General features: G+C 38.1%; 1 protein-coding gene and 2 non-coding genes across 3 annotated transcripts; 1 reads left to right on the top strand and 2 right to left on the bottom strand.

The window, feature by feature from the left end:
• Nucleotides 1–433: 433 nt before the first annotated feature.
• Nucleotides 434–505, bottom strand: trnag-ucc (transfer RNA glycine (anticodon UCC)). The gene has a single exon. It is a non-coding gene; the product is annotated as a tRNA-Gly (tRNA).
• A 770-nt stretch (nt 506–1,275) lies between these two features.
• On the bottom strand, nt 1,276–1,347 carry trnaa-ugc (transfer RNA alanine (anticodon UGC)). The gene has a single exon. It is a non-coding gene; the product is annotated as a tRNA-Ala (tRNA).
• A 10,305-nt stretch (nt 1,348–11,652) lies between these two features.
• On the top strand, nt 11,653–18,433 carry lrrc28 (leucine rich repeat containing 28). Its single transcript, XM_084721879.1, has 11 exons — nt 11,653–11,805; nt 12,521–12,539; nt 12,574–12,760; nt 13,264–13,304; nt 13,629–13,666; nt 14,360–14,497; nt 15,899–16,105; nt 16,190–16,292; nt 16,548–16,732; nt 17,509–17,668; nt 17,861–18,433. The coding sequence occupies exons 3-11, from the start codon at nt 12,593–12,595 to the stop codon at nt 17,928–17,930; spliced, it is 1,110 nt and encodes a 369-aa protein (XP_084578005.1). The 5' UTR covers nt 11,653–11,805; nt 12,521–12,539; nt 12,574–12,592; the 3' UTR covers nt 17,931–18,433.
• Nucleotides 18,434–19,653: the final 1,220 nt, after the last annotated feature.

A 19,653-nucleotide genomic window follows, 5' to 3' on the forward strand; every position in this document is an offset into this window, starting at 1 on the left:
GTGTTGTAATATCCCTGCCAAATACCCCCATAATAATAAAAAGAAAGTAAAACTAAACATTTTTTAACCAGTGAAAACTGAAATAAAATAAGTAAGCCACTTTGGAAACTAACAGAATAAACTAAATTAAAAACAAACGCAAAACAAACTAAAAATAAAACCTAATGAATAATGCAAAACTGTAACTTTGCAGTATACATGCTAGAAAAGGGTGTTATCACTGTGCAGCTTGTCTGTCTGCTGCTGTTTAGAGAGACATGAGACACATGTTGAGTCAGACCTCACATTTTCAATGCATCACAAATAAAAGGGGATGTCAGCATGACACAGTAGAGGATATACTGCGAGTTTTTAGCGCTGACAATCTGACATGAAACCAGCTGCTAATCTATTATCTGCTGCTTTGGTTACTCTCACAGGGGAAAAAAAAGGCTGCGATGGCCGGGAATCGAACCCGGGTCAACTGCTTGGAAGGCAGCTATGCTTACCACTATACCACCATCGCTGTCTTTTCATGAAAAGAACACCGGAAAATCTCCTCTCAGCAATGTAACTGCAGGAAAGAAGGAAGGGAACAAGAAAAAAGAAGAAAGATGCAGAAGTTAGCTCTGTGATCACCTTATGATATATGTATATATACAAACTCATATCAATAATTAATTAAATAATAATTCAAGTCAGCATATTACGGTCACAGCAGAGGACCCACAGCCTCAATACACAGAACCGTCCACTGAACCAACAGACCAGGGGTGGTTTTCTGCCTCATGTGGAGGACAAAAATGACTATTCATCAGAAAATAAATAAGTAAATGGAACCACTCTTTAATAGAGATGTTTACTATGATATTTACTAGAGATATTTACAATGAATGAAGCAGACCAGTGTACATTGGAGGTTGGGAAAGAGGGACTAGAAATATGACATAAATGCACAGTTTATGTGTGTATTGTATAATTAAATAATTAAATGAGTAAATAAAAGTTGGCAATTAATCAGGAAGCTGGACTAAATAAATAAATATTTTTAACTTAGTGCTACATTTCTACAGAACTGCATATTTTTTAGTTTCTAAAATTTGTGATAGCAAATATTTAATCTGCTGCCAATATAGAAGTTTAATCTTCTTATGGTTTGAGCAGCTGACCAATCACGGAAGAGACACGTGCTTCAACTTTGAGTCGTCATCCTTGATCTTCACAGAGTGTGAGGCCACGTGTAAATCCGATCCATTGAGTTAACTGCCGACGACGAAGATGATGCGCTTTAAAACATGGAGATGCCGGGGATTGAACCCGGGGCCTCATACATGCAAAGCATGCGCTCTACCACTGAGCTACATCCCCTTCTGTCATACGCGATTTAGAAAAGACAGGTGTCTCATCTCAAACGTCATTAATGGGTGTCTATATATGGCTGCTGTCACAAAAGAAAACTAAACTAATATGTAATAATAATAATAATAATAATAATAATAATAATAATAATAATAATAATAATAATAATTTGATTGAATATCAATATTATAATGATACAATGTAAACCACTTCTTGTCAGAATTTATCTCATCTGTTCTATATTTTTATTTATCCCTTCAGCCGATTACAGTCAATCAATCAGTGAGGGAACTACATGGAAATGTAATAATACAGCCTTGATGTAAATGATGAATAACTTTCCTTGTATCCTTGTGATGCTACACTGTAAAAAAAATGATGGGGTATTTTGTTAAATGACAAAACTGCTGATTGACTAGATGACATGTTAATAGCACATCTACAGCTGGACTAGATTTAATTTATAATACAAACAGATAATGTTAGTGCCATGTCATTTTTCTGAAACAGTGATTAAATAATAAATAAAAAAAACACTATTGATGAATATGTTGAGTTTACAGGGAATAGCCAATTTATGAGTCCATACAGTAGGGGAGACCAAGGCAAACTGTAACATGGAGCAATTGTAACCCATTCAATTCCTCCAGTCAGAAACAAACTAGGCGGCACTTATTTTGCACATGTTCAGAGGGACTCTCTCTCTCTGCCTGTGGAAAAGGAGCAGGATCATTTCAACTCAGCAGATGTTTTCAACAAATAATTAATTTTGAGTTATAAAAGTTGCCTTTTGGATGTCAATATTTTTTTTTCTGAATAGAATTTAGATGATTGCAAAATATGCTAAAATAGGTGTTACTATCCTGCATACAAGATTTTATCACTGCTGCAAGATTAGGGGGCAGTTGTAACACTGTTACAATTGCCCACGAGTCACATGGTCCAATGTAAGCACCTTGTTTGTCTGTGTTGACATGCTTGCAGTGTCCTGCAAAAACAGAAACAGATGTTTACTTTAAATTCATACTTCATGTGAAATAATTTGAACCATATACTAAAAAAAACTTAAGTAAAATTATTGGATATTACACCAATAATATGATTAACTTGAGGTGTGCTTTCATGTGAAATATGACTATGGTTAGTATTACTTATTTTTTAGTGTTACAGTTGACCCAAATGATTGCTGCATTTGCCCTTGCCAAGAGGTCAATTGTAATACTCTGACTGCTTTTATTAAATTTAATATTAAAGTATTGTCCTTATTAGTGAAAACATATCAATCTTAGCACTGGGCAGTCTACCAGTATTATATCAATTGTGATATAAGGCTGGGTATCTTGCCTTTATCTACTTTGATTATATCCACATTACTGATGATTATTTATCCAAAATCTCATCGTGTAAATGTTTTGTGAAAGCACCAATAGTCTTCCCTATAACACTGCTGCAATATTGATATGGACATATTGGGTCAAAAATATTGTGATATTTGATTTTGTCCATCTCGCCCAATCTGAAAGTATCATATTCTATAAGATCATCATGGGCCCTATCTTTCGCTGGTGTAAAGTGCAAGTGGAACGCGGAAGACGTAATGGATTTAATTTATTCAAGGTGGGTCTAAATCCACCATTTCCATCTTTCGCCAGGGGCGCAGGGGTATCCTGTCCTGTCCTGCCCCTTGTGCCACCACGCACAGTGGGCTTACACCTATCAGGTCTGCCCAAAGTGCCTTCATTAATTCACTGGCGAGTTTAGGCCAAGCATGCAATTAACCAATCAGAAAGTCAGTTCTCATTACCTTTAAGAAGCAAGAACACAATCTGTGTCAGAATGAAAGCGGATTTTACCAGAAGGAAACAAACAGAAAAGATTTTCAAAGCGTGGACACAGATCTCCTGGTTCAAGAAGTGAAAGTGAAAGAGGGCGCAATATATGAAGACAGCAAGACGTCTCTGAAGCAGCTTCATGTGTAACTAGTTCATTTTACATCAACACAAACAATAAATGAACCACAAATGTCATACAGATATGTAACTGGTTATGTTTTACACTGAAGCACCTTGAAAATGTGTTGTATTTGATAATTAATTATCATTATCATTATTATGCAGCTCTGCTGGCTGAGGAGCGAGGGAGAGGAGTGAAGATGATGCAGCAAAGAGGAGAGGCAAACTGATCCAGTCTGGTCTGTGAAGCTGCCATCTCAACCTGGCTCACGGCTGTCTGTGCTCCTCCTTCTTCTCCTCTCCCTCCTCATCCTCATCTCCTCCTCCCATCCTCGCTCCTCTGTCCCACTAACACTACTGTGGGTGTAGGAAACAGAATCAGACGGTGTTTCTGAAGTTTGACATGAGCAAAATTACTCACAGGTATATCCAACCAGCTCTGACAGAAGCTCACATCAGGCTGGTCTTGTGGTTAAAAATAACATGTTGTCCATTTTGTACGTTATTGATCGTAATTATTTAATCCTTGTTTTTCTTGACCCCAAAAAACATGCAGACCCAAACACTACAGCTGCTCCAGCTGTCATGTGACTGATCTGTTAAAGACGATCTGACAGCTGTGATCCCGTCCCCTGCACACTTTACAAGTCTATTGAGATTTATTAGCCTTTACAATTACAATAAACAATAATTCCTTTTTCCTTATTAATGAGATCAACTTTAAAGACACACGTGTGTGCACAGCTGTTAAACAGAAATAAAAGGTGTTTTGTGATTGTAGAGACGTGTGTGTGTGCCTTGGCCAAATGCGCTGATTCCTATCTTGTGCATTCAGACCTATTGCACCACAGACTTTGCGCTGCAACCAGGTTTTAACTGGTCTGAGGTGCAAGTGGATTTTACTCCAACACACAGAGCACAAGATGTTTTGCCTTCATGTTTAGACCTCTCACCCACGGCCGCACTGACCAGGAGCAAGTGCATTTGCTATCTTGCAGGAGTGGCAAAAATGGCACTTGGGGCAGAAATTATGGTATGTTATTTTGGAGACAATATGTATGGAATCATATATTGTAGAACAGCCATAAAAAATATCAAAATATTATTTTTAGCATCAATGCCTATGACTTTGTTAAGCAATCTACTCTTTATTTGCAAAGACAGTAGAGCTGCAACAATTCATTGATCGTTAATCGATTATTAAATTAATCACTAACTATTTTGATAATCCATTAATCATTTAAACTCTTTTTTTACTCTTTTTGTAAATATTTTCTGGTTTCGTCAGACCTCTTATGACAGTCAAGTTAATATTTGTGTTTTGGACATTTGAGGACGTCAGCTTGGGATTTGGAAAACATTTTTCACTATTTTTTGACATTTTACAGACCAAAATTCTAACTGGTTAACAATCGATTAATCGAGAAAATAATCAACAGATTAATTGATGATAAAAATGATCATTACTTGCAGCCCTAATTAAAAGATCATTGGTTTTATCACCTCAAAATTGTCATTTACGTTCAAATTCTTCTTTAATAAGAGAGTCCATATGGTTTCAGTTGTGATATAACAGCCAGCAAGTTACATAGTGTTGTCTTTGAAGTGTTTTTTTTTCTTCAGACATGTGCTGGACACTGTAATTTCACCCATTTGGATTGATTCTCAATTTAATACTGAAATTGTGATAATCCTGATTATTAATGAGTGCACAAATATGTTTCTTATATGAACAAACGACTAGTGTATTTCAGGTAGTCTGAAGTGTTCTTCAGGTAGTGAAACTCAGTGTTGCTTTCTTGACATGTTTTATTACGCCCTCATATATTCATGACAAGACTATATTAAATACACATTTTTCAACCCATAAAGAAACAATATATTCATTATATTATATACTAACATAAATGTTGCTTTATTTCGTAATGATAAGTATTTGATACGTGTGAAATATCAATTTTAAAGGGTTAATATGCTCACAAAATATATCCCCCAGATCATTTTTGGATATTACATGTCACTGTGTGAGAATGGCATGCAAAGCAGAAATTAATCCATTTTATGTCACTCTGTCTTGAGTTTGGATATGTTTTAGGCCTAAAGGTCCTGCATTAAAAGAGCTTACCGAAGGGAAAGATGTCAAGGTTTTATTAATCTGTAAGACTAATTGTCACAACCGAACTAGGACTGAACCCAAATGCACGACTCTGGAGACGAGGTCAAATATAATATCTTTTAATAACAAAGTATCAAAGGAAAATCACTCAATCGAGGAAGATCTCAAACTAACAAAAAACACTCTGATGAGGAAAAATACTATAAACAAAGAAGAAATCAAAATCACTCTTTCGAGGAAAATAACAAGGCAAAGTATCAAAATAACATAAGGCAAAACAAAGTATCAAAGAATACAAAACCTGACTTGACAAAGGTTGTGGAGCAAACAGGCATGGGTTCTCTGGCACACAAGACAAGACGAACTGGCACAGGACAAAGGGAAACACAGACTATATACCCACACACATGAGGTAATGGGAAACAGGTGGAAACAATCAGGGCAGGGCAGACAATCAGACCAGTGGGATCACACAAGGGGGAAGGAGCAAGTTACCTGAAACGAGAGGAGAGTTAGGTGTCAAAATAAAACAGGAAGCCACGAGACAACATAGACACAAGACAAAAACTAAACATAACTTAACCTGACTTTTTGGACATGACACTAATCAATATTGACAATTTGCTGAATGAAGTCTGGGAAAATTTTGTGGGTTATAGGATTAGGAAATTACAATGAATTCATCTTAAGTGAATCAAAAGTTGATGCATTCATTCATAGGGCCAAATGTATATCAGAAGCAACATTTGATCTGGCTTGAATAAAAAAATATTCATACTCTTAGTGGAGGTTGAGGACTATATAGAAAAAAAAACCTTTTTTTGGGTCGTATTTTAATCAGCTTTCACCAGTAGATCCTGTCTGAATTTTCTGACTTATAGCAGTATTGCACCAACATGATGTGGTCACCTGTGTCCAGTGCCTCCTCATCTGTGTCCTCCCGTGACTCCTGCAGGTGGGTATATCCCAGCTGGTTCCCTCGTTCCTCTTCTAGTTCTGCTCCAACATCTTCACGCAGCTCTTCTCTTGGGTCCCTCACCTGTAGCTCTTCTTCTAACTCCTGTCTTTGCTCTTCTTGTGGTTCCTCTTCTAGCAGCTCAGAGTCACAGGAGCACCAGTGGACTCTCGTCCCAACACCACACCCTACAAAGATCATCCTGCGAAGGCTGCAGACATCCACTGAGCCTCCGGCACCAGAGGTGAGTAGAGTACTGAAAACCTAGTAAAAGTAGAGTTACTTCCATTAAAAATGACTCAAGTAAAAATAGAAAAGTATCATTTTGGATATAATTATATTTAGAACCCACTGCATTTTTTTTTTTTCATTTGCAGAGACCGAGTTGCTCTTACACATCCCAGGACGCTGTAAGAGCAAGTACCCCACGAACCTCTCCGGTGCCCGAGGTGAGTAGATCACTAAAAATCTAGTAAAAGTACAATTACTGGTACTACTGATGTTGGTGATACATGCAATGTCAATTTTAAAGGCTTAATATGTTCACAGTTAACTGGATGTTATAGGACTACATCTGTGAGAATGACACACAAAACGGAAATTAGCCAATTTTATGTCACTCTGTCCACACTAAGACACACTTTGAGCAGTAGAACTCATAGCATTTGTTTCCTTTTTTTCTTTTTTCACAGACCCCGAGCTGCTCTTACACATAGATTAGATTATAGAGAGTAGATTATAGTAGTAGATAATAGAGTAGATTACTGAAAATCTAGTAAAAGTACAATTACTCCCATTAAAAATGACTCGAGTAAAAGTAAAAAAGTATCTAGTTAATAATGACTGTCCAATACAGACAATCTTCAGTATAAATTAATCAGTTCTGATGGACATTTGCCTGGTTAATAATCAGTGAGTGAAGAAAATGATATGAAATAATGAAATAATCGTTAAAGTAAAGACTTGAAAAATAGGTCCAAACATGTGGAGCATGTCTCTGGACCTATTTTTCAACTGACAAGATTGTGACAGGATTAATTAATCAATTAATGGAGAAAATAATCAACCGATAAATTGACAGTGAAAATTATCGTTAGTTGCAAACTGCAGTATGTAAACTTACTTAAAAATACTGTCTCAGAAAAACTTTGGTAAAGAGTAAAAGTTGACTAAAATAACTCGTTCGTACCCTCTCCTGTCAGGCACCCAGGAAGCCTTTGCCATTTGGGGGCGGTTCCACACCACGGTGGGTGAAGAACCTGCAGGCCATTCTGAAGATAAGGAATGAGCAGTCTGGCAGTGGGCGGCGCAAGAGAGCGGCTACACCTGAAGGTAAGTCCTCAGGTGAGCCCCCAGCCAAGAGAAACAAGTGAATTTAATTCTGATTTTTGATTTATTGCTTGCTTGATTTCTTCATTTTATTTATTGCTTTCTTGATTGTTGATTTATATATTGATTTATTGCTTTCTTGATTGATTTATATATTGATTTATTGCTTTCTTGATTGTTGATTTATATATTGATTTATTGTTTGATTTTAATAATTTCTAGCATGATTGTTGATTTATTGATTTATTGCTTGATTTGATTCATTTCTTGCTTTATTGTTGATTTACTGATTGATTGATCTTTGCTTGATCTTTAAATTTATATGTATTGAACTGAATCTCTTCGGCCCTGTTCAGACCTGGTGTTAACATACACTCTAGGTGATCCAAACAGCTCTAAGTAGAGGTGTGAACACACTCAGGGTACATTTGAGATCTGATCACTCAGACCACATTCAGAGGTGGTCTAGGCTGCATGCGGCCACATTCTTTCAGCAGTGTAAACACAATGTGTCCTGGGCTACACTGAAAGACCACTACTCAACTGGCGTCCTGTCAGTCAAATTAGGCTCTCTTACCTGCAGCTAAACCCAGACTCCCTTTAAAAAATTGCGATATTTTGAGATTTGTTGAGTGAGGAGAAACTTCCTGAACTTAGGGAAACGCTCTAACAGATTCTTAGTTATTTGGATCATCTTGCAAATGTATTGTTCAATGTTAAATTATTTTTGCCCGTTCATCACAGCATGTTGGCTACTACTGCTACTACTACTGCTTTGAGAGCTGAAGAATGAGGAGAAATGTTACAAACTTTGTGAAACGTTGTATGTGACAAATTCTTAGTTATTTGGGCCTTCTTGTAAATTCTAACTCATATACTCATAGAGCTGTGATCGGATCACCCAGGATACATGTGAATACCAGATCTGAATGGGCTATTTATTTGAATCGTTAGAACCGAATTTCTTTGAATCATTTTTTCTTTGTGCTAATTGCTAAGAACAGCCATGCACTGATGAGAGTCATGTCTTTGTTGCTGCACCATGACTTGGTCAGGGTTAACTACAGAGGAAGGAGGATCTAGGGGGGATAGAGCGTGACTCTTTAGGCCCTCAGGATGGAGACACCTGTCAACATCCGCCCTAGGCCAACAAGAGTCTGCAGTGACTTAGTGACTCAGTGCAGATTGGTTGATTGATTGATTGATTTAGCATTTAGCAGCACTTGTAGTAGAAGGTGTGGAGGAGAGGCGAGGCGAGGCGAGGCGAGGCGAGGAGAGGAGAGGAGATGAGAGGAGATGAGAGGAGAGGAGGAGAGGAGAGGAGACAGGAGAGGAGAGGAGGAAAGGAGAGGAGAGGAGACAAGACAAGAGGAGAGGCGACGAGAGGAGAGGAGGTGGGTGTCATGGGTTGAAACCCTCTCAAATTGAAGGTAAATATCAAATGTTTTTATTGATAATTTTAATATTCATTTAGTGATCAATACTTTGTGTGTCTAGATTTTGTGAAGTTTCTAACTTTTGCTTTGTTGCCGTTTCCTGTTTAGAGAGGAGAGGAGAGGAGAGGAGGTGGGAGGGCAACATGGGTTTAAACCCTCTCAAATTGAAGGTAAACATCAAATGTCTTTATTGATAATTTAAACATTCCTGCAGTGATCAATAATTCATTTACTGTCTAAATTATGTGAATTATCTAACTTTTCCTTTGTGACATTTTTTGTTTAGAGAGGAGAGGAGAGGAGAGGAGAGGAGAGGAGAGGAGAGGAGGAGACCCTGCAGGACCCTCTCGCCAAAGGACCCCATTACCATGATTACAAAGCATTTGGACCTGAATAAACAGTTAACACTTATTTGTGTTAATTTTTTTAATTTTAGCAATGGAACACTGTTTTTATTCATTTATTCATTCATTTATTTATTTATGCATCTATCCATCCATCCATCAGGGGTGGCGTTATGGGTGGGCCTAACAGGCCTGGGCCCACCCACTTCTACAACTGGCCCACCTTAAATGACTGGGAGAACATATATTTTCTTAATTTTTATTTTTAATTATTAAAATAAGCATTTTAATACACCCTTAAGACAAAAAAGTTTCCATTTGACAAAAAGACACCATTTATTCGGCTATTATCACGTGTGAGGTCTGGACCATGTCTGCATGTCACAATATGGTTGTTGAAGTGATGACCGGTGGTCATCCATTTACAATTTTTGTTTGGTTGTTGTTGTTTTTACCGTAACGGTGGGAAACTGTCTCTCCTCCGCTCTCTGAGTGTGGGTGGGTGTGTCGAGTCATTGCTTTGCAAGTCACAAGTAAGTCTCAAGTCTTTGTCCTCAAGTCCCAAGTCAAGACAGGCAAGTCCCGAGTCAAGTCGCAAGTCCTACACTTTGAGTTTCGAGTCCTTTCGAGTCATTTTAACAACAAAGTAATAATATATTAAATGTACATGTCGCTATTTATATGCATCTGTTTATTTATTTAGTATAACTATTAATAATAGTTTATGTCTTCAATAAAATATTGTCCTCTGAGGGAAAAAAATCCTCATCTTTTTTCAGGTCTGTCTATAATATAGAGGGGTGTCAAACTCAATCATAGAAGGGGCCAAAATTTAAAACACAGTCTAAGTCGAGGGCCAAACAGGATTAAGATTTATTGAACAGTCTAAAACTGACTGTTCTATTCAGAAATATGAATTTGAACAGCCAGACTGCAACAACTTTCCTCAATAATAATAACAACAATAACAATAACAAAGGAAAACGAGAATATGGAATACGGAGTCTGGACTCTTCATCATGACTTACAATAATGCAGCAATTAAGTATTTAAAAGTATTCAAATCAGACTTGGAGTAAAAAAAATCGCGCACCACAGAAGTGTACATTAATATTATGATTCATGATCATAAAAAGTTTTTTATATCAAGTCAACACATCTGTCCATATTCTCTCTCGAAATAGACACATGAAATTATCTCGCGGGCCGTATATAATTGAATGGTGGGCCGGATGTGGCCCTCGGGCCTTGAGTTTGACACGTGATCTATGTAATTACTAAACGGTGCGCGATATTCATGTTTTTGTATTAATGCAGCAGGATAATTTACATCAGTGTCATTCAATTTACACCAGTGAGGATGTTTTAGACCACAGCAGACAGCAAACTGCACACCGACACACACCGAGGAGATGAAGAGGGAGACACAGCGTCTGGACACTTCATAATGATTTAAAATAATGTTACGAAGTGACAAAGCTTTCATGGCAGCTCGCACACACACACACACACACACACACACACACAAATGGGCAGAGAGAAGGAGAGAGATGCAGAGCGTTCCTGATATACATTTTAATCTTTGTGTTTTGGTGAAAGTAGCAAGTCTTTTCGAGTCAAAGGGCTCAAGTCCAAGTGAAGTCACGAGTCATTGCTGTTCGAGTTGCAAGTCTTCTAACATTTTGTCCAGTCGAGTCGAAAGTCATCAAATTCATGACTCGAGTCTGACTCGAGTCCAAGTCATGTGACTTGAGTTCACACCTCTGCTTCACTGTACAAAATATGATGTTGAGAGAAGGGAACTCATACTGAACCTTAAAGAAATGAAGCTGAAGTTTGATTTAAGAGATATTTTACAAAGAAGTTCAAGTGAAAAATGTTATCAAGCCCTGTTACAGTATCTCAGGAGAATTAATCTGATAGAGAAAATATAAATCTATTTATTTGTTTGTCCTTTAAAATATATATTTTTCCATTATTAGAATTAGTAAATATAAGCTGCGGTCCATACCAGTTGGTGGCGGTAGTACACTATAACGTTGTTTGCCAACCGCCATGAAACGCCAAGAAGAAGAAGAAGAAGAAGACCAGACCAGAGAGGGCAGCATTACGCTAATGTTTAGTCTGCCTAAAAGAAGAAGAAGAAAAGAAGAAGAAGGTAGGCGTGACCTTTAAACCTAGACGGGCCAGTGACGTATTACGTTGTTTACGGTAGATAACTGTTTCAGTTCATCATATTGGCTTTAGCTTATGTGCTTTCACAAACATAGATTTTGCATTTGGCGGGCCAAATGTGGACGACAAAGTAAAAAAAAAATGCTTCTTCACAATTAAGGTAAATACTTAGATAAATTTATGTGCGCCTATTTTATCGATAGTATTGTGCTAATAGCGGCCACTTAGCTAGCATGCTAATGATGCTTAGACTGACAGGCGAGCATTATGTCAGCTAGTTAGTTAACTGAAGTTAGGCTTTACTAACATGATGTAAGCTACAGGACACAGGTCTCTTTTTGCAGTATGCGGTTGTCAGTGTCAAAACTACCTGAAAACTTAATGTTACTGTTTGTAATGTAGCCATGAGTGGCCTGTTAAAGCGGTCATCACCTCCTGCAGCGACATAGTTTGTCGGAAACTTTAGAATCCAAAGTGTAAAATCATATCCAAAATGAAAACGAAATGTACATTTTGTGCAGTTAAAAGTAGGCGATTGGAATTTTACTGCAATCTACAGCCATAGACTTATTATATATCTGTGTGTACCTTCCAATCTATTATATTCTATTAAAACATCTTACCTAATGCTATCATTTGGGGCTTTATTGGGGGCATTGATTATTATAAATGAGTAACTGTTCCAGCTGTATGTCTGCCTGTGCACCACTGACTTGATGAAAATATAAGGCAGAGGCATGAATCTTACTTGGTTCAACAGTGTTTGGTTTTAATGACGCTGTTGCATGCTGTGGTATCAAGGTCTGTTCTCAGTTGCAAAGATCAAACAAACACTACTGTCTCTTGATGCCTCTGTTCACTTGTCTTTATTTCAGGAAACAGTAATGCCATAGAAGAAGAAGGCATTGCCAAGTCTCCTCCACCAGGGAGGAGAGCTTTCCTCAGAAATGGCTACTAACCTCCATGAGACTATTTGCATGGCCAAGCAGGAGCGCCACAAAAATCTGTTTCTGAACTACAGAAACCTGAATAATTTCCCCGTAGAGCTGCTGAAGGATGAAGGCCTGCAGTTTCTGGAGAGACTGTACATGAAGAGGAACTCGCTCACTACACTGGTATTCATACTGATTTAGCTGTATCAGACATCACTGATTTACACTTAAAGGTCCAGTGTGTAAGATTAACAGGGATGTATTGGCAAAATATGTCAAAAATGGAATGTAATAGTCATAAAATAAACAAATGAACACAAAGTATGTTTTCATCAGTTTATAAACACCTGAAAATAGGAATTATTGTGTGGGGACACAGGTACTGTCCACGAAGGCCGCCATGTTGGAGCACCATGTTTCTACAGTAGGAAATCAACCACTGGCTCTAGATATGGCCTTTGATTTTTTTTTTTTTTTAATCACAAATGTTTTTCAGAGTACCAAAAACACTTCTCATAGGTTACATAAATCCTACACTCTGGTCCTTTAATTGTTGTCTTTGTCTTGTGTTAGAAGGCCCGTTTGTTCTACAAGAGGCAACAGCGAACACGGACATTTCACATGTTTAGTTCCTGTGAGATTTACTGATTATTTATGGGGTTTTTTTCTCTGTTTTTTTCCATCAGCCTGATAATCTTGCTCAGAAGCTCCCAAACCTAATTGAATTGTGAGTATATATATATACAGAAGAGTTGCCATTTTCACTGACATTATGCTACTCTGTTTTGTGGTGATTGTTGGCTGATGTAATAGGAAAGATGACTGGTGAATTTCACTGGTCCACCAGATGTTTTAGTTGAGTACTGTGAAAATCTTGGGAATTTGCACTGGATGAGACTGCCAGCTGCATTTCTAAACTGTAACTCCAGATTCCAGACTCAGATTCCAGAAAGAAAAAAAAAGGCCCCACACTGTTTTAAAACATTAATCAATGAGATATCAAATAGTTTGATCACCCCAAATTGTAACATGTTTTTTTCCCCCATTTAAGGTATTTGCACTCAAACAACATAGTCATTATTCCTCAAGGTAAGTCTTCTGTTATTTCATAACAATGTTAACATGAGAGAGGTATGTAGCTCCCTCAAGTGTAATTTATTGACACATCCATAAGTGAGTCTGAAGAACAGTATTTGTTTGAAACATCACTTGTAGATATGCCAGTAAATTGCACTTAAGGAAGCTACATTGGTCCAGCACCTGCCTTAAAGGGTATTTGGATTTGCACAACCACTAAGCATTGTTCACATGTAGTAATAATATGCCAGTGTCTTCAGTGTTTTTTGTCACTTAGCTTTCACTAAACCAAATTTGAATCCATTGCTGCCCAACTTCAAAAAAGTCTGGTTGAAGATTTAAGAGATAAAATGCCTGTGCTTGATCATTAGATTTGCGAATATTTCCAATTTATTTCTAAAACACAGATTTAAAGTGATTTAACAATATTAAAACAAGCAATTGAACAGCCACAATAAAACTAAAGTTGAGATGCCCAGAAGGTAGAAATCACACACTGATTTATTAATGCTGACATGACATGAAATGAAACATTAGCATGTCCTTCATTAAAATGGAAAGGAGAGGAATTGAAACCAGAGTAATCTGGAGGTGAAGTCAGCCCAAAGTTTAATTTTGCCTTCAAACCCTTCATCTTTGCTATGTACCAATTATGTTAAGTTTGCCTTTAAACCATACTGAGGGGAGCTGTGGTTTCATCTCCAGCTATTGGAAACCTGGTCAGACTGCAGTCGTTGGACCTGAGCAATAACGCCCTCCAGCTCCTCTGTCCGGAGATTGGCCGTCTGAGGTCTCTACGGCACCTGAGACTGTCCAATAACCAGCTGAAATGCCTTCCTCCAGGTAAAATACAGCAGCTGTCTGTCCTATAGTTATTTTGCACAGTGTGCCTTGAGTTTATTTTGTCAATAGGACTATTAAGAAATAACTGAACAGTTGAAATATTGGTTCTTCAGGACTACTGTGGAAAAGCATCAGAGCCATCATGAACGCATTGAGACAGAAACATCTAAAGTGTATGTCTGCATCAAAGCCTGAGTGCAGTATCAATCTATAACAGAGTACAAAGTCAAATCAGAGCATATAGTAAAGGATAAAGATAAAACAGAAATGTATACATTCAGACACACAGTATATACTGTATGTTTATGTATCCAGTATATTTTTATGGCCCCATACAGATCACCTACATGAGTCTCTGAACATATTTATTCTTTACTATTCATGTGATGATGTCGTACAAATTTAATTATCAGTTTCAGTTAAATTACATTTCCCTCTTGGCATGTTTGTTCCTGACCGTCAGTTTGCAGTTTAGAGAAATTAGTTGTAAGTATTTTATTTGCCAGCAGAGGGCAGCAGAGTTTGTCAAATAAACTGACGTCCAACAGAGACAGGGAACAGCTTCTCTGGATTATGTGTGTTGTCACAGAAAATGCAGTTTGTTTTTTTTTGTTGTTTATTGTCATATTATTCTTTAGGATTAATTAACACAACTATTGCTCAACTTAACATTTTCATCGTATATCATGTTTCCAACCTTGTAACCTTGTAAATGACTAAAACATTGTTGACATTTTAACATTACACTGGATGTGTGTGTGTGGGGGGGAGTAAGATTTGCCTGTTTCTTTATCCACAAATGACTCAAATATGGAAAGGCATGGTTTGTCCATTGTGTCTACTAACATCCTAACACTCCCAGTGAGACAGACCTGTTGTACTGAAGATCTTTTACATTTTCTTATTTTTGTCATGGTCCTTGATGTGCCAAGAAAGATTCATTGGCATTTAAAGTCCAGTTTAGAAATATACTAAGTGTTGATTTTGTGAAGAATTCTGTCCGATAACAAAAGGTCTGTCAGAATGAATTCCTTTTGATCTATTCTTAAGTGACTGAATCCTCCCACTCCTTTTAAGTTGTTTGAAATACATTAGGAAAGATCAGTGTGATACTGAGAAACTCACAGAAACTCACAGAACACTTGCCTAAATATGCAAGTGTTCTGTCTTGGTCTTAGACTATTTGGAAATGTTAAGACGACAAGAAATATAATGCTGCTGTAAATCAGAAATGACAAATCACAAAAGATTTAGTCAACCAAAAGTGTAACATCTAAAATTATCCCATTATGAAAACACTTGCTTAGATCAATTATGTGCTTTTTTATATATATATTTTTGAAGTGGTAAAAATCTGATCTGCAAACACTGATTCAAACTAACTCTTATGTCTGTCTTCAGAGATTGGTGATCTGCAGGAACTGGAGACTCTGGACGTGTCCATGAACCAGCTGGTGTCTCTGCCTGATCGGCTGCACCGCTGTACGTCCCTGCAGAATCTCACAGCGGACCACAACCCTTTGAGCCACATTCCCCGGCAGCTCTGCTGGCTCCACCGCCTCAACCAGCTCTCCATGGCCGCCAACCGGCTGACCTTTCTACCGCTCGGTCCGTATACCCCCTTATCTGCGTGTTGCCATAGTGATGTAGATACTGCAAGCAAGGTAATGTTAATATCTGTGTGTGTTTCAGATCTGGGCAGATCACGGGAGCTGCAGTTTGTGTTTGTGGACAACAATGTGGACCTGAAAGGCCTGCCCTCCTACTTGTATAACAAGGTCATCGGCTGTAGCGGGTAATGCAGCTCCAGCTCAAATAAGCAACTTTGATATAGTTTAGGATGCTTTTATTCAGTTCATCTGACTTGGATCAGTTCAGCTGTGTTTAATATACAACAGTATGAGTTAGTTTAGACATTGAGGCACTGATTGAATAATGGAAAACAAAATTATAAAATAGTGGAAAATATGATTCAAACACCAGAGAAAAAAGCAGTTACACATGAAATTAAATGACTGTATCTGCATGCGTATGTGTTGTTCTTGTACAGGTGTGGTGTGTCATCCCAGGTGTTGGAGGGTGACATAGGTGAAGCATTGGGTGAGGCGCTGAGCGAGGCTCTGGTCGGGCTTCCGGCTGAAGTGAAGGTGGTGGGTTCAGAGACGGATAACGTGGTTCCCCTGGAGGAGCTCGCCATGAGAACTTTGCACCGCCTCTACCACCTCCGCCCGACAGGTGAGGACTTACAAACACACGTATATTTTTTTAGAAATAAAAAATAAAACCAACACGGAACCAGTAACCACTAATGCAAACTGTGCAGCCCAGTCAGGATTTGTCGGAGCACACCCACCTAGTGTGTCACAGTATGGTCTGTGCCCACTTCTGTTAACGTTACCTTCATCTAAGTTAAAAATAATGAACTTGAAGTGTGCTGCACCTTGTGCAAAAAAAGGCTAATTTTAGGAACTGGGTATACAAGCTTCAGAGTTGCATGGGAAGTCAGAAAATCATCAAGCTGGTGTAAAAAGTGACTTCTGGACAGTGTTTGGATTTATGCCAACATTCCTATATGTGAATAAATTTATTTGCTTGCAAGCAACTCTGGAACTTTGAATTTCCTTCATATGTTTTTGTCAACATGGATATGAAACAGGTCTTAAATTGCATTTATACTGGTCTTAAATTTAACTTGTTAACACCTGCAGACATCCTGTTTGAATATATGTACCCAACTGTGTCTCAAAGATACAAGCTATGCTTAACTTTTCTGTACTAATTTATGTATTTATTGTTTATTTGTTTGCACTAATCAGCTCCTATTGTCTGACAGTAAGAAACTATCATTATACTTAAAAAAGTGAGAAAGTGTGGAACTAAGAAAAAAGAAAATACGAAGAACTGTATACTATTACTGTTGATGGAAAAAGTGTTCTTAGAAGAAAGTTGGTTGTCAAATTAAAATCAAAATGATTTTTTTTTTTGTACCTCCTGTATTGTTTTGTTTTTAGATCTCAACCTGCTGCCTCCCATCAGCCTCCCAAAGACCCTGCTGGACCTGCTGCGGTTCCCCCTGGGACACTGCCACCGCTGCAGTCAAGCCATGTTCACCATCATCTACCCCAAACTCTTCCCCCTCCGTGACACTGCACTAGCAGGAGTGCACCGCAGGTGAGAACAAACACACCTCTGTTCCCCCTCCAGGAGTGCCCACACAATTACTGACTAGTAATAGCTCAATGGCAGCTTCTCTCTACTTGGGCACAGTGTTATTAGATGACTACAGATCTTGTTTCATACTTATAAAATCAATTGTTTTCAGCTAAACATGCACATCTTTCTCCTCACTTCTTTCCTCTGAAGGACAACTGTTAGTTTTGTGGCCTATTGCTGCTCCAGTCACTGCCTCCGGACCTTTGACCTCCAGGGATGACATTGTTTTCTTCGCCCCTGTATACATTCGCTCAGGAGCTGTTGAGCGGTTTCCAGAAGGTGACAGAGGACAGCTTGTAATCTGCGTGGATCCTAAAGGTCTGAGTGCATCATTGCAAGAGCCCTGTGATTGATTGACAATCCTAAGAACCACAGAGAAGCAGACTGTTGATGGACACGCAGCTCGTTGAGCAGCGTTTCAGTTGAAGACTCAAGCCTACGTGATGTTCCTGAGTCTAACCAACTGGGTGGATTGTATCCCCGTTTGTGTGGTGGGGATCAAAATAATAACTGCTCCGTGTGAACAGTGCACCTAGATGTGTGCTCATTCAGCTAGCTCTGTTGAGAAACTAACAGTATTAGACCTGAAGTAACTACTCAAATGGGCACTTTATAGGAACAAGCGCTGTTTGATTTTTGCGAAATCAGTAATTTTTCACACTGAAGTTTATTCCAGCAGACACATCCCATTGATTGTGGAGTCATATTTGAGACATTAACATTTGTAGTAAAGATTGTTTTACTGATTACAGAAGAAAGTTTGAAGACTTGTAATTTAAAATTCAGTTTGATATGTGTTATTTTCTGGTGTGGGGACTTGAGGACCATACCACATTTACTCTTCATCAGTAGCCATGTCTCTTTGAACAAAGACATTCACATTCAGTATGTAATAATTAAAATATGTTTTTATCATTACATAAACTTAAATGCACTCTGTTGTTGCACCAACTTCACAGAGATTAAAAGGCATAGTTCAGATTCTTGGAAGTCAGATTGTATGAGGTATTTATCCATAGTCAGTGTATTTCCTGCAGTAGATGTCAGCCAACACGCCCCTCAGTATGAAGAAGCAGAGAGGAGTACAGCATGGAGAGTAAACAATGTACTGCTGTGGACAGGGTCAGCAGCAAAATGTATATTAGCCCTTTTACCCTATATTGAGAATATTTCCACTGCTTTACTTTGCCATCAGACAGCCTTTTCCAACAGAAAAGTGTGAAAACACTTGTTACAAATCATAATAAACTTAATGCTAAGTGCTTTACAGCAGAAAATCAGAGACACATTAAATAAAAACAAGTTGACAACGATAAACACAATCTTAAGATTAAAGCATTAAAACACATAAAAAGGTATAAAAGTACCAACCGTGAAGTTAAAGATCAAGTTGATTACAAGCAAGATTATTAAAATTAGGGATGCACGATATATCTGCATTAATATTGGTATCGGCCGATATTTGTCATTTTTTAACACATCGGCATCGGTCCGATGAGTAAAACTGGACCGATATTATCAACCGATGTTTATATCCGCCTAGTTGCTATTTGCGTATGTGTGTCAGGAGGTGGAGAGGGAGGGGGAGGGATATTTGGCCATGCTGTATTTGTTTGGGCATGTGACAGTGTCAGTGACAAAGGCACAGGATTGATTCCATTTTGAAAATAAAGGAAAGGTTTTGAGCTATTTAAAAACTGTCAACAGAGGTTGCTTTTTGTAATTTGAGGTGGGAGGATGTTTGTGTTTCATGAAAACAGAAGGCTGCTTCACCATGTGATGTTAATATCGCTCACTCCTGGCCACCTGACACCTGTGTCAAAACACAGTTTACTCTGAACATAGGATTTGCTCGTAGACCACTACCTTGATTGGTTAGTTTGTGTTACTGCGGTACTATAAAATGACTGTTTATGTAAATGGAGTCTGGTTGCTATGGAAAC

The sequence above is a fragment of the Lutjanus erythropterus genome, chromosome 1 (genome assembly GCF_056507025.1).
Source record: "Lutjanus erythropterus isolate fLutEry1 chromosome 1, fLutEry1.hap2, whole genome shotgun sequence".
In the NCBI taxonomy this organism is placed as follows: domain Eukaryota; kingdom Metazoa; phylum Chordata; class Actinopteri; order Lutjaniformes; family Lutjanidae; genus Lutjanus; species Lutjanus erythropterus.

Excerpts from the sequence above, each read along its gene's own strand:
- lrrc28 (XM_084721879.1), top strand. The coding sequence starts at position 12,593 with ATGGCTACTAACCTCCATGAGACTATTTGCATGGCCAAGCAGGAGCGC. Across the intron at positions 12,761-13,263 it reads GGAACTCGCTCACTACACTG|CCTGATAATCTTGCTCAGAA; the intron begins GTATTCATACTG and ends TTTTTCCATCAG. Across the intron at positions 13,305-13,628 it reads CTCCCAAACCTAATTGAATT|GTATTTGCACTCAAACAACA; the intron begins GTGAGTATATAT and ends CCCCCATTTAAG.